General features: G+C 36.3%; 1 protein-coding gene across 11 annotated transcripts in view; it reads left to right on the forward strand.

The window, feature by feature from the left end:
* Nucleotides 1–15,924, forward strand: part of NECTIN3 (nectin cell adhesion molecule 3) — a 122,105-nt gene that overhangs the window by 23,680 nt on the left and 82,501 nt on the right. For all 11 annotated transcript variants that reach the window (XM_059837533.1, XM_059837524.1, XM_059837548.1 and 8 more), the window contains exons 2-5: nt 555–893; nt 7,855–8,151; nt 9,887–10,004; nt 11,975–12,126. In XM_059837533.1, the coding sequence (XP_059693516.1) occupies nt 555–893; nt 7,855–8,151; nt 9,887–10,004; nt 11,975–12,126 (906 nt within the window). The remainder of the gene's footprint in view (nt 1–554; nt 894–7,854; nt 8,152–9,886; nt 10,005–11,974; nt 12,127–15,924) is intronic.

The following is a 15,924-nucleotide window of genomic DNA, read 5'->3' on the forward strand; positions in this document are numbered from 1 at the left end:
AGGGGCTTTTTTTGTTTGTTTTTTTTAATTGTTGCTTTGCTTTTTAAGTATTTACTGGTATGGTAAGTGCTAGAAGTTTCACTTACTTCTACTTATAAAAGATATGACTTCATAAAGATTATTTAAGGAGAAACACATAAGTGCAGTAGTTTAACTTAAGTTTTTGCTTGATGCTCTATATCAGTAATCAGACTGCTAAAAAGTACCATGTCTTGTTTTTTTGGTAAATCTGAATTCACTGAATGTTCATATCTCGTTCAATTCCCAAAAGACTGCTGGCCCAATTACACAATTGTCAGGTTGTTTTTATATGAAGTTGTGTATTAGTGGTAGTATCCTCTGAAAAATGATTGATCTGTACCTAGGTTTGATGTTTTTGCTTGAAATGCGTTTCTGTAGTATTTCCACTGTTGTGAATCAGTTAATCAGAAAAAAGCAGGAATTCTCTTCTAAAAAGGTAAACTAATTACCTTTCCAGAAGAGAAAAAGGCTTACTGTGAAAACCAAGCAACATGACTTTCTTGTGTAGCAACTAACACTTGTTTTGTTTTTAGGTGCCTTAGCTGGACCAGTTGTTGATCCGCATGTGACAGCAATTTGGGGGAAGAAGGTTGCACTGAAATGCATAATTGACGTAAATGAAACAATAACACAAGTTTCTTGGGAGAAGATATATGGTAAAAGTTCACAGACTATTGCTGTTCATCACCCTGAATATGGAATATCTATTCAAGGAGAATACCAAGGAAGAGTGGCATTTAAAAACTATTCACTTACTGATGCAACAATCATCTTAAAAAATGTAAGCTTTTCTGATGCAGGAGAATATGTTTGCAAGGCAGTTACATTCCCACTGGGAAATACGCAGTCATCAACAACTGTAACAGTATTGGGTAAGTCAGCTTCTTTATGAAAGCAAAATTCTGCAAACTTACAAATAAGTTTAATTTTACCATTTAACCTGAAGAAAAAGCGAAATATGTGTTTGCTGGGCTTTCATTACAGGTGTGCAATTTTTACTAATGTCTTAGAGGAGACTTCTTTTGGTTCTTGCTTCTTTAGAACTTGTTAATTGATTGTCTAGTTATTAAAAATAAATAACGAGTTCCTATGTAGGCATTATGCTGAGAACAAACATTCAGTTTGTATTAGAGCTTTGACAGACAATGCTGATACCAGGGACTTGTGTGTATGTGCTGGGAAGCTGCTGAACTTGGGTTTAGCTACTGCCTTGGCTAAATTCCCTCAGTTAGTACTGGGTAGTCACTGGTCTTCAGAAAAAGCAGGTATTTCTTAACCTTGTTGGTAACTGTTTGTCTCAATGAAATAGTCCATCATCTATAATGAGGTTAGAGAGTTCCCAGTGAGGGTCGATGCCCCATGCCTGGAAACATTTGGATGGGACTCTGAAGCAGCCTGATGTAGTTGAAGATATCCTTGCTTATTGCAAGGGGATTGGATTGGATGACCTTCAAAAAGTCCCTTCCAATGCAATTTTATAAATATGCTGCTAACATGATAATTTAATATAGCTGCTTGGGTCTGGTGATGCAAACTGTTCTTTGCACAATATAAATGTAAAGCAAAACTATCTAGATGACTGCTGGAAGTTGTGGGAAGAAAGTCAATTTAAGCTCTTGACTGTGGATAGTCATAATGTGAAACTTTTATAGGCTTGAGGGATTGTTTACACTAATTTTGTCCCTCTTGTTGAGGGCTGAGTATTGCTGTCATAAGGAATTAGTGCTGAAGTGCAAGTAACTCAGGTGTTACTGCAGTGATTACCCTGAAACTTGAAAGCCTGTTATTATTAAGTTGCCCTCGCCTTACAATAGTAGTCTTCTTGTACTAGTGTAAGGTACTTCTGTATCTCTTGCCAGGAGTAAAATGATATTTTCTGTAACTGAGGTGGTTGTCAATGACTATTTCTGTAAGCAGGCGTGCTTTTTAGGATCGTCTCTTGGTCTTTGATACCAGCATTTCATAGTAGTAGAATATTCAATGGGATTAATCAGAGGGCTGTAACACAGTATGTAAACTGGTTTTCACCACAAGGTGGGGCAAAATAAATGCATCAAAGCAACTGGCTTAATCCAATTTGAAACCAGTAACTTAACTGAAATTCTGTGTGATGCACAAAGCATGTGGTCTTAGGTTCTCTTTTTCACCTGACTTCCTTCTGTACTGCAAGTGACTATGTGTGTGGTTATTGTAGCAGTCTCTTGACTTCAGGTTTCAGTTATTGTGCTTTACCAATAAGCAGTGGGAATTTCTTACTACCTCCCCTCACCTTTTCTAGTCAGTTCCTCTTTCTAGGATTGGTTTGTCTTTTTTTTTTTTCAGGTAACATTAGTAGTTGTGTCCATTTTATTTTATATTATGCACTCATAATATCAGGTTTCTGGAGGAACTTGGAAAGCACATATATGTCTCATGTGCTTATTATTCTACATTTGGAAGAGTAGAAGGACCACAGCTTGTTTTATTAGATATATGTTGCGAAAAATTGCATTTGAAATAGGCAAAGAGGTATTAGTCAGGCATACAGTGTTTCTGATCATAGCTTTTTTCCTCTTTGATGAAGATGATTGCCAGTTGCTGTAAGTCACTCAGGACTCTCTAAATGGGCAAAAACCCCCCTGTTATTTGCAAAGATACTTTTCCATCCTAGTTACCAGCAGCTTCACTTGAATGTACCACTAGGTAGCCAACCCTCTGTTGGACTTAAGTTCTTGGGCCTCAGCTGTGTATTTTCTGTCCTTTTAGAAACTCTTTGCTATACTGACTTGTAGGCTTAAACAGTCAAAGTACTGGGGAAGTAATGATGTTCAGAATATGCTTGTAAATTAATAAATTGTGAACTTTGCTGGCCTAAACTCAGCAACTCCAAGCTCATCAGAATCTTAAGGCATGCAATTGCTGTAATTTAAATCTTGATCTAACTTAATCTTCAATGATACATTGACTGTGTTCTCCCACTGGTCTAAAAAACTCTTCCTTAAGTAAGGAAGAAAGATCCTGTCCTAAGGCTGAGGCTGTTTCCAATTGAAGCAGGACTGCCTTTTTCCTAGTCCCTGTCTGTTCTTATTCAGCAAAAAATTTATTTCCTTCCCTGGTGCAGTGGACATCCTTAGTCATGTACCAGATGCTTTTACACTGTAAAGTGGACACACTGAAGGCAAATGGAAGAAAGAAATAACTACAAGATAAAATGCCCTGTGTTTTTCCACAGTGCACTGATCACTTAGGACCATATTTAAAACTTCAAACTTCTTATGTGCCCCAAGTTCAACAAATGAGCTATGTTTGGTGACTTTGCCCACTCCTGGTTTGCTTTTAGTGCTTCTTGTTGTCTTAAGGAAATGCACTGTAAAAGAAGAGGTAAAGACAGTGGAAATACGAAAATGCTTTTAGGGTCAAACAGATATATTGAACTTTTCTGAAACTTTGGTTTGCCAAACTTACCTTGTTAAACTTTGCGAAAAATGGCAAATAATTTCTGTGTCAAGCTGTTGGTTTCCCCAAGATCCCAAGATGCTGACCAAATGAGGCAAACTGGTGTCTTAGTGCAGAAGAAAGGGCTTATTGCTGGGTAGCTTTCAGAGCTGACATATGTGACTCACTTGAGTGCTGCCCATGAGTATTTTAAATACTTTGGTTTAACTCTGTCTTGCTACGTTGGATTTCTTATCACAGGTATTGATAAAGTAGGTCTCGTTTCTCTGCAGCCTAGCTCTTACCAGTGCTACAGGGGAGGACCAGTTGTAAAAAGGAGTGTCAAAGGCGTAGGTCATGACTTAGATCCTAGACACTCTAATGCAGAAAGTCTTCCAGTTAGGAATTAAAAGATGATATATGTCAGGCTGTATCGATATTGGATACCGCAGCATACTCAGGGCCAAGAAAAAGTATCAAGTAGATGGCAAATTAGTGAACTGACTGGCCTTAAAACAAAGAACCAAACTGCCCCCCACCCCAAACTATTAAAACAAGAAAACCTTAATAAGTTAATAATTAAGTATTAATTAGCAAACAGGATAAAGTACACAGAAAGATAAAGCTTCTGGTTTTGAGGTGAGAGAAAATAAAAACTTGAAATGCTGTTTTGGAGAGAAGTTAATTAAGTACATGTCAGATGTGATGAAGGAGATGACAATTCCCAGTGTCATGCTATTGACAAGGAATTAGTGAATTTAATGTCGGGAGGAAATAATCCTGTTTGTGTTGTAATCATGCCAACATCATCCAGACCTGTGCCTGGTGTGTGCAGAAAAATAGTTTTAAAACCAACAGAAGCAATTGAAAAAGGCTTATGAAGTACAGGAAAACCAAGAAGCAGCTTTTTGGCTTTGAAACTTGATGCAGTAGGATTTAATGCTCATGTCTAGATGCTATATTATGTTCTTTTTCTGTAAAGTATAAGGACCAGAGCAGCAAGAGATTTCTGGTATGTCTATGTTGAATGTAAGGTGAAGGTTGAGTAAGCTGGGTTAAATTAGGTGGTGGTCATGAGTCCGTAAAAGGGCAAGCACAGATAGGCAAATTAGTTGAGACCTTTTGAAAAACTGCCCATCTATCTTCCATGCTTCAGCCATCCTGTCTTTAATACTCAAGTATAATTCACACCATAATGTTGCTTTAGATGGAACTCTCACACTGTGGAAGTAGGTCTTGCTTCTGCATCTTAGGGGATTGATGGCTTCCTTTTCCACACAAAGTGTTGTTCTCACTATCTTTTTTCATTTGGCCTAAATAGAGCATAATGTTTCTACTGAGTGGGTGTAGCAGTTTCTCTAATGTTCTCCCAGCTGCCTCTTGTGTCCTCCACCACCACTGTGGGCAGAGAAAGTCAATGAAAATCACATTCATGTGGCGCAGCGAATGGTCCTGGGATAAGAGGACTGCATATAGAAATTACACTTTAAAAAAAACAAAAAAAGTAAACAAAAAAGAATTCCAAAACCCTACTTTGGGTAATCACTTTTCCAAATTGAAAATGGTAAAACTGTTTTGCACTGTGAGAGATGAGATGCCAATGGCCCCTTGTAGTTATGGATTCATTAACCAGATACTTCTTAATCCATGACTGAAACATTTAGAAAGGCCATAGAATAAGTATCTGGGCTTCTGCTTGTTTTGTTTCAGTTGCTGGGATAGAGTAGTCCTAAATGATAAACTATAGAAATAAGTATCCTAACAGCAGTTGCTTTCCATTTTTCAGTATGTGGTTATTTTGTTACCTTGCAGTTGGTGTGTAGTACAAGAATCACCCTTTATGGGAAGATACGACAGTAGAAGCCTAAACGTTTCTGATGTATAAAAAAAACTAAACATGGAATAAGTATATTTTATGACACTGAGTAGTTTTGAATAGTTTACCTTTGGTGTCTAGTTGACAAATGTAAACCAAGTGTTACACAATGAACTCAAACTGACAAATCTCTGGTATCATTTGAGAAAGTAGGTGTTTAAAATTAGTCTATCGTGCTTTATTGCTACTTGAAGGCTTCTTTTTCTAAAAGTACAGTACTGAGTAGTTTTTTTTGGGTCTGGGCATCTCTGCAACTTAGTTAAGAGTTCTTGTTTACTTACTTATCCCTTCACAAAGAGGTGGAGGAAAAATTGCACAGTTGCATACTTTTTTTTAAAGAAAAATCAAGGGAATAGAACATATCAAGCTTTTATTTCCAGCTGAAATTATTTGAGTATACAGTTTTGGCATGGAATGCTAATGATAGCTGCTAATTTAATTTATTTTACTATTATGGAAATCTTGGGAATGGAGTGATACAGCAAAAATTAGAAATTTCATGTATGTAAAATTCTAAATATAAATTTGCGTGTATACTTCTGCATTTTAGTAATGCTACAAAAGCTATTGACGTCTCTGCCAGTGATTTCGGGAGAGGCAGTAGTGTTCATGGTAAATCAGCAAACCAAATTGTGGGTCAAATGACAAAGCTATGTTGTATCAAGTTCTCCATACTAGGTTTGAAAGGCCTTTTTGCAGATGAGACAATTCTTCTTATATACATCAGTTCAGATATGCAAGCTTACTGCACCAAGCTCTAGCTGTTGCTGGTGTCGCAGAGCAGGGAGTCAGATTTTGAAAGAGGTCGTATTAAAAATGTTTCAGCTCTAGAAGAGTCAGTGTGCAACTTGGCAGAAAAAACCTGTTATTGACTTATTTTCAGTAGGGTTACTAACAAATCTCAAAGGGTGGGCATTCAGAGAAGCAAAGTAGAAAATAATTTGCTCTTAGTATGTGCCGAAACGATCTTCAGTTTCATAACAACTTGTATTCTTCAAGCACTTCTATGCATAGAACAGAAACACACATTTTTATAAGGTTATCCATTTAATAGTTGCCTTTTCCTTTAGTATAATTGAGCAAATGATGAACCAACTTGTTCAGACATGAGCAGTGTTAGACTGAGCAGAAAACAGTCAAAAACTGATCCTGGCACTAAATGGGCTGAAGCTGAAAATATTTATCTTTGGAAGGTATAGGTAGTTGGAGAACTTGCCAGGTATGGTGAACTTTGCTCTGTTCTCTTACAAGATGTGTCTGTGGTCAGCTTCAATTTATTGGAAAGAAATTCCATGAACTAACTTTTTTCCTTCTGATACTGAAAGGCACAGAAGTTGAAAGACTTACCTCTGCTTTGTGATTAGTGAGGGCTGATCCACTGAGGTGGATTCTGAAGCATTATGGTGAGTAGCAATGACCTTCCTTCAGAGGACTTCAGTAGCCAGATTAGAGCAAGGGACCTGGATTGTGGAACAGGCTGGTACACTACTGCAAACCTGTCCCTTACAGAACTGGTGACAGAAACAGGCCATTCTAAAACAGCCCAGCCATGGTTTGTATCTGAAGCACCAGGTAGTTTTACTGACTTGGGCTGCAACTGGTGGGTGGCTTGTACAGGGCCAGAACAGATTTGCTAAACCAAAAGGAAATTTTTTGGAAGCTTTTTAATCTATAGCCCTCAGCAATAGACTTGCCCATGAGGAGCTCAACTTCCTTTTAGAAAGAAGTGTGTTCCCCAAGTGTTTTTAAAATTTTGCGGTGAGCAGTAGCTTTACAAGGAGGTCACATCCTTCCACATGCAGATTTCTTTAGTCTTAGTATTGAGTTCCATGTAGGCAAAATATATATAGGCAAAAATTTTATTTTTATATAGAACAATGAATTTTATTTTTATTGTATTTTATTGTTGAAATTTTATTTATATATAGATTACTTTGTATATTAAAAACTTAGATAAATTTTATGTACAATTGCATATTTCTATGTACTTATTATATCCTTTATTCAGTGTGTGCTTTGTAGATATAGTTAAGATGCAGCTTGGAAGTCATTTCTATAATAGTGATCAAGAAAAGCTTAAACTCTTAATATTGGGTGTTAGAACACTGAAATAGATTTCAAATGACACAAACTGACAGTATAGATTAATTCTTGAATGCTTGAAAATGCAGCAGAATCTAAGCTTTTTGAAAAAAAAACCCTGCAGTGTCGTTTCAACCTAATACCTTAAATTCACTGTTGTCAAACACTGCAGCTGAAGCACTGGAATTGGCATTTTGGACCTAACCACTCTGGAATTCTTTTTCAGTGCATTAAATGCATTGAATGAACAACACTGAACTTGTATGAGTGAACAAAGCAGGGTAGTATCAGCAGGCCAAAGCCTTGTAGAGCTGTCATCTCTTGAGATATGCGTAGTCTTCTAGGATGTCAGATTAACATGAGCATTTGCAAATGGATTGGATCTTGTTTAACTTTTAAGTAGTGACACTTTCAAAGATGTGAAGTTCTTGTTTAAATCTCCTTTTTTTCCTCCTCCTTAGTTGAACCTGTTGTGAGCTTAAAGAAAGGACCAAACCCTCTAATAGATGGTGCAAATAGGACAGTAGCAGCCACTTGTACAGCAGCCACTGGAAAACCTGCTGCGCAGATTGACTGGGAAGGAGGCCTTGGTGAAATGGAATCCACCTCTACTTTGTTTCCAAATGAAACAGTGACAGTTGTAAGCCACTATGTGATTGTCCCTACACGATTTGCAAGAGGAAGACACATAACTTGTGTTGTGAGGCACCCCGCCTTTGAAAAGGAGATACGATACCCTTACGTGTTGGACATACAGTGTAAGTATTCTGTGAGGTAATTACTCCTGGTTTGTATCTTGCAACTTCTCCCTTAAACACCGTACACCTTCCATGGAAAGGAGATGAGCACTTTCTGCTTCAGGAAAATGGCAACTGTATAGAAAAGCTGTGATAAGAGGCCGGTCAGGCAAGAGTAAAAGCCTAGGGTTTCTGTATTGAAAATAAAGTTATGAAGCTAGAATACTGTTACATTTCTACTCTTTTGGATATTGAATCATGGGTAAACATGAGGGTTGATCCAAAAGCTGTTTATAGTGTCTTACAATTCCAGCAGTATTAAAAAAGAATGCTGGTGAAAATTCATGTGCGTGATGCTAAATTGAAAATAGGTCTTGTAGTGGTCAGTAAGTTAGTTACTTTCAGATTATTCACCAAGCTTTGTCCACTCTAACTAGCACAGAGAAACAAGAACAAAATTCATATAAATGCCTAGTGATTGTTATTCAGCTTCAGATTGCTCATATAATTCAAACCTGCACCAGGATACTTTAAAAAATGTATGGCTTTTAAAAGACATGAATACAAAGCAAGGTGGCTTACAATGTTGCTTAGTTAAAACCAGTTAAGACAAGTAAGCTTTAGGCATGTGATCCCTTTCTGTAGACAGCGCATATATAAACAAAACCAACTATTTTCATGTTGTTCCTTTGGTGTCCTGTCTTGGCTGTGTGCTGCTTTAAAGTTCCTAAATCACAGAAGTCTGTCAGTTCAAGTAGAACAAATGTAGAGGCTGGAAAAAGTAGACTTGGCTGTTTTGATTTGACTAGAATTTGATTTTGCCTTGGTTTTGTTCTGTTTGGTAAAGAATCACTTATTTTGGCATAAAATAGTTATTAGCACTGCTTTATTTCATTTGTCTTGAAATAAAGTTCTAGATTGGAGGGTCATTGATAAAGAAATAAAACTGAAGAGGATTTGTATTGTCTCAAACAGTGAATAAAATTGTTTCCTGTTGAAAATGAAGTGAGGGTGCAAGTTGGTCTTCAATATTTTCATCAGAGATTAGTGTTAATGCATGTTTCAGAATTTCTAACAAGGCTGGATAGTAAGATACACAGCAGCAAGTGAGAAGCAGTGTGTGCTCTTCAGTCTTCCTTGACACTTACTAGCTTTTGCAACTGCTTCTCCATTTTGGCTCCAGAGCTTATCCCAAATCATACTAGTTTGTCTGTTCCTTGTCTCTTAAATATTTTTCCAACACCTCTCCTGGCTTTTTAGAGCCATAACATAATTCTACATTTTGATGCCAATGGATAATTTAATCTTTATAGTTGGCATCTGTGAACTTTTTGGTGATTTCCTAATTACCTGGTTTCTCCCAAGGTTGTTTCTGATCCTTTGCTGTATCTTTTTAGTGAGAACTTAGTAGTTCTAAGTTACCATTCCTCCTTCCCAAAAACATGAAACTGGTTTTTTTTTTCTGAAGTCCTCTCAGTTCCTGTGTGGTTGCTGAAAACACACTGGGAAAGTTTCACCGATTAAAACAATTTGTTCACTGCTGCTTATTAATGTTGTAGCTTGGAACTGTATCGTGCTCTCTGTATATTTTGGTGTTGGTCTTTAAATTAAAAACAAAAAGGCAACCAACAACTAAAGCACACCAAAAAAAAAACAACCCAGGAAAAAAGTACCTATCTGTTCTATCAATGTTACATGTGATTTGCTTTTAATGTAAAAATTATGATTGTTCATAGATGAAATTATTTTTTGTCAGATGCCCCAGAAGTTTCAGTAACTGGCTATGATGGAAACTGGTTCATTGGAAGAGGAAATGTTCAGCTCAAGTGTAATGCCGATGCAAATCCATTACCTATGGATTTTATGTGGACCAGGTAAATATTTATGAAAAGGGACTTGGCACATGATTCAAGTGGTATAATCACTTTGCTTACAGTAAATGCATGTTTTGAAAACAAAGAGTATATGACTTGTATTGGTCATATTGGTTTTATTCAGCTTTTTAAAAGAATACACAATGTGTATTTGTATGAATAGAGGTGAGTGGATATCTTGTAAATTTATGTGCCTAAATAGTTTGTCATTACTCTCAGGGTAAAGTCTCTTTAGTTACTCAAGGTTGACTGAGCTCTGTGTGTTGCAGCATGTAGAGCAAATACCACTAATTCTAATAAGGATCCAACTATTATTTACATAGGCCTCTAATGAAAAAATTTAAAAGCTTACATAGCATCCACATTTCATGAATCTGTGGACTCCCATCTCAGGCTTAGTTCAAAATCACTGTGATGAGAAATTTCAGCACATAAAAATCCTCTGTAAAAACAAAAAAAACCCAACAGCAGTACCACTTGCTTCTTCAGATGTACTAGGTTCTCAGTTCTCTCATTTGAATTTGAAGCATATGTAACAACTAATCAATACTACAAAAAAATTTCTGGAATAAGCCTGGTATGCCTTTCTGAGCAGCAACAAAACCCATCCAAAAATGTGTAGTACTGGTGAATAAGAAACTTCATATGTGGAGGGGGTGGGGGGGTTGGGGGGTGGAATCCATGTAGAAGAAGGTTAACTTGGGCTTGGAGAAGTACTGCGTGTGTTGTTTGACTGGTGTCAGATTACAATAGGTTGTAGAACTACCTTAGCAACCAGTTTTATCCCTTGGAATCCAAGATGGCATTGTATTTACTAGGATAGTGACATTTTCATGGTTAGCAATATTTTTAAATATTGCATATATGAGAATTTAATTAGGATAGAGCTTTCAAACCACTTGACTGTTTTTATAATGTTTCTTGAAATAAATACTTCTGGTACTATGAATTATGAAGTATGTGCCTGATGACTTTTATCAGCTTTTTTGTGACTGAAGCAATTCTGGGCAATAATCACAGCAAAGGACTAGGAATCTAGTCTTGAACCACATTTTCTGAAGATTGCATTTAGTGTTAACTGTGAAGTGCTTGTTTCTTTTCCTTTGAGTACCTGTTTTAAAGTGATGGCTGCCTTTTTGTTCAATATTACCTAAAAAATTCACGCTTGCTAAATGCTTTCAAGATACTGTCATCTAGTGATCTAGTTTGAATATTGATTTAGGCCTGCTTGGCTGTTAATAGGTACTTAGATAAATCAAAATGGATTTCAATAGCATGGAATTACTCAGGTGTTTAATGGACAGTTGGCAGCTCTGTTAGAATAGTTCCAGGGCCCTTTCCCCTTTTTCTCTTGTGTTTACATAGTTGTTACTGCAATCTCAGGCAGAATTGTACAGGGAAGTTATAGACTTAGAAAAGTCAGTTGATAAAAAATAATTTTTTCAACCTGTTGTTTCCCCAGGTGTATCACCAAGTACCACATTCCATTTCAGTGCTGTAATTTAGACAGAAGAGTGATGTGAGATAAGTAAAGGCAGTTCAGGAGAGGAGAAACTGTTTGAATTCTTGCTCATAAGTTCTAGTCAAAATGTCCTCTAAATTAAGAATGTATGGACAGAAATATCTACTAAATGCAAATTAACAGGCAGCTAATCCTGACAGCAGAAATGCTTCTTAGTTAGACTGTTAGTTTTCAGAGCTTGGATTGTCTTGTTCCTCCAAGTTTTTTTGAGATGTTGCTTTCTTTGCTGTAGTAGTGTTGATTTTAGACAGCTTGCTAGTTCCAGCAGATCTGACATTTAAAGGATTTGGCCCAGAAATTAAATACTGAGTAAACCTTCAGGTATACACTGAAAGTGTCAGAGCACAGTGAAAAATTCATTCTATAGATTATTGACAATATTATTTTAAACTCCTTCTGTTTAAACTAGTTGTAAATATACACATTTGAAATATAACTGTTCTTTTAGGATGGATGGACAATGGCCTGAAGGACTGTTGGCTGTTAACAATACTCTGCAATTCAGCAGCCCTCTGACTTATAACTACACTGGGACTTATATCTGTAAGGTGACTAATGCCCTTGGTCAGAAAAGTGATCAGAAGACTATCTACATATTAGGTAAGTCTTACTTCTTCGCAAAGACAGTATGTTAACTTGAAACATTTTTTTTGCCAGAGATTGAATTAGCAAACTGAAGAGCCAGTTGTTGCATGAAATATACGAAAAATATATGCTTTTTGTGTGAAAAGCCATTGAAAGTGTGGATTTAAATGCTACAGCACAATTTGGGATTAAACTGACTCTTGAATAACAACTTATAGTGGAAATTCTTATGGTTAAGGTGCTTCTGAGATGATTATTTTTTCTTGGTAGTTTAACCTTTTTTTCTGGTGTTAACCTGTGTTTGACAAGGCACATTGACTGCAATAGTAGTACCTTGTCTTTGAGAAAATTGAGAAAACAGATGTTAGTGGAAGGGGAACAATTATGTTTAGAAAAGCTAAAGATGCTGTTTTAAGGAAGTTAGGGTTATGGTCTAAATGTGTGCATTTTACACCAGTTACTTGTGTCATTTTCTTGGGGTGCAGCTACCCAGTAATCATCAAGTTAAATACTTCATGCAGAACTTGCTGATCTACTTAGTACCATATAGCAAATTTGTGTGTCTGTGTAGCACTGCTGCTGTTGGAACACACATCCTTGCATCATTAACACAATGTAATTAATGTTTTACTGTGACACATTTATTGTGAAAGAGCATTAAGTAAATTAGCTTGATCAATAAATGCTAGCATTATAGGGGGTTTGAAGGAAGATAATAGACATGAAAATTAAAACTTCATTCTATTGTATTGTGTTGTTGCTTTTCAGTAAGTTCTTGACATTAGTTATTTCATTAAGCAAATTAAATGTCAGAGCACATGTTGGCCTGTTAGAGAATGCAGAGATTGTGGATGCAAACATAGATGACTTCTTTGTTAAAACTCCATATGAACACCTAAGAGTTAAAATAAGAATGAGAATATGAGACTAAAACTATAACATGTTTGAAACCATGTCAGTCAGAATTCACTTTTGACAGTTCTCTGCATCTTTAGAATGAAAGATAATGTTGAAGTCAGTGATATAACTACACTGTAGGCCACTGTGGATAGCTAGTAAGTTCTAATTAACTGTCTAGTCAATGAGCTAGTTAACTGGAAACTTATAAATAGTTTGAGACAGTTTAATTACTTGTAAACAACTTAATAGCTAGAATTTTATATAATTTAAAAGATATCAAGTGCTGCCAATTGTTATGAAAGTTATTTCTGTGAGAGTTACTTTTGGATGTTTTGGTTCTAAGGCTGCTTCTATGGAGAAGGCTTCATGGCTGCATAGTAAACTCAAAACAATTACAAAAACTGGCACATTGTAAGAAATATCAATTCAAAAAATTAGAAAATCATCATTAAATAGGGTGAAATATTTGTCTCAAATATAACTTTCAAATACACTTGCTCAAAAAATAATAATGCAGTTTATAGCTCTGTTCTCAGCCCTATTCTATCTCTAAGGAATGGGGAAAGGTTTTATTTTTTTCAAGTCCACTATTATTCAAGTTGTCAGTTCTGTAAATGTTAGGTGCTGTAAATAGACCTCATGTGTTTTACCATGACTGTCACGCATGAAAATTAAAGGTTGTCATTCAAATTATGTTTTCAACTAACAGACTAAAACAGGCCAACCAGGAAATCTTAGATAGTATTTCCTAAAATGAATCAAGTTTTTTGAAAAGCAGAGTAGGCATACAGGCTAGTTGGGCAGTGGTGATGGTTTATGTTCTAGCCTTATGCAAATCTTACAGTTTAAACCAGCTCAATGCAGACATAGTTAAGCTGCAGCAGTTGGCATTTGCTGTGAACTGATGGACACTGTTTATGTGTGTGCTGCTTTTCAGCTGTGCTCAGCAACTTGGTTTTACTGTAGCTATTTAACTGCAATTAGCAAACCTTAGCTGTTTTCAGGGAGCAACAAAACTGAGCCTCACTTAGTGTGCAGAATCATACAGGGTCATGGTTCTGCCAGTTAGGTGCACCAGTAACGATAAAGGTTTTAGCTGTCAGTAAATTTCAGTCTTTAAGAGTGTTATGTTGATCATGCTGACAAAATGATTAAAAGCGCAGTATTTAAACTTTTTGTGTATAGGAGACTTGATAAAAACAGGAGAGGTGAAGCAATTATTAGTGTAACACCTGTATTTTTTTCAGAAACAAATACTAAGTACATTCTATTGTAACTCTTACGAATAACTTTTCAAAGTGATTGGTTCTTTAATTGAAATGCCCTTAAATGATGCAGGATGGGCAAGTGGCTAATAATCAATCACTTACCACCTGTAATATTAGACTTAACTCACCAGGTATCTATTAATAGTAAACATGGCAGTGATATACTGTAGAGCAATAAGCTGAAATAATCAGTTAGCTTATTTTTCTGTCTTTGCTCTTAGCCACTGTATAAAAATTGGCATAAAATGTGAACTGAAACTTGGAAGTTAACAGACAAAGCTGTATGATCACACCATCTTTCAAATTTTAATTATGAAGCTGTCAAAAAGCATTTATTAAGTTAATGTTTCTGAACAGTCACCACACTCGTAGTTGTTAAGCTTTTTAACTGCTAGAAAAAAATACCTATTAAGTTGAAATGTGTTGTAGGTTGGGAATGTAGCTGAGCAAAAGATTGGTTTTGGTCCTGATATTCATTGTCAAAAAAGTCAAAGCTATATTTTTAATAAGTTCTGTTGTGCTCCTAAATCTTGTTAATATTCTTGAAGTGAAATACAGAAATGAAAGAGAAGTAGTTGACAGGAACTAAATAGTATCTTCAGCTTCCAGCTTCAGAAGATTCTACGTCGTCATAGAAATAGAGAAATACTCAAATCGTTTTTGAAGTGTGATACTACTTTTTATATTGCATTTAAGGCACAGCTATTTTTGCAATTTTTATTAATTCAATAATTTAAAGCTAAACTGTTTCCATAGTTGTCCAGCAAAAGCAAGTCATGCTCCTAGTGGAGTTCAAGCATTGAAGTAAGTTTTCCAAAACATGCTGCCAGTTTGATATATAAAGCGCTTCCTTGTACAATATAGATTTACTCAGTTTTCTTACACAAGGAATTGAATTTTGGTTTCTTGACTCTGTGTTCTTTCACCTTCATGCTGTTTACTGAAGCTTTCCCTTTCTCCCCTTGCCAGGGAGAGGTGACCTGTGAGGCTTGCATTAAGGTTGGAACATATTTCTTCTGTCATGACAGCCTTTGGAAGACATTACTTTTGTTAAAAGTAAAGCCAGCCTTTGTTAGGCAGCAATCCTAGAAAGGTGTTTTTTGTATGCACAGGGGTCGCCTTCTTGTAGAGTGGACACTGTGAGGATTAACATAGCAGGGACTGATCATTGGTTTTAGGTTTTGCTGCTTCATATATAAACCTCTGTTCTGAGAGTGCCTTGTGAATACGAGCACTCTTTTATTTTCTAAATTACATATTGGAGGGATGTTGACAAACTGCTTTTTAGCAAAGGGCTTTTGCTCCCTCGTCTAGCAGGCTTTGAATTTTCAGTGGTCTTCCTGACTATTCTTCCATGCTGGAGGTTACAATAATAATAAGTTTCTCTTGTGTCCCAAAAAAATACCAAAGTCTTTTATTTGGTGCATGAAAATCCCAGCTAGAAACCACAAAAGCACACTGAACTTCGAAAGTGGATGATTGATGAGAAACTGTTAATACCAATATTAGTATTATGCTGCCAAAATAGAGGTGGGGGAGCATACACTGGAGATAATCCTAAGGAAAATGTTTAGCTCCAGTGTGGAACCTTTGTAGGCAAGACACTGTGGGGAGAGTGTTATGCAGTATCCTCACTGATTACTTG

The sequence above is a fragment of the Haemorhous mexicanus genome, chromosome 2 (assembly GCF_027477595.1).
Source record: "Haemorhous mexicanus isolate bHaeMex1 chromosome 2, bHaeMex1.pri, whole genome shotgun sequence".
Taxonomy (NCBI): Eukaryota; Metazoa; Chordata; class Aves; order Passeriformes; family Fringillidae; genus Haemorhous; species Haemorhous mexicanus.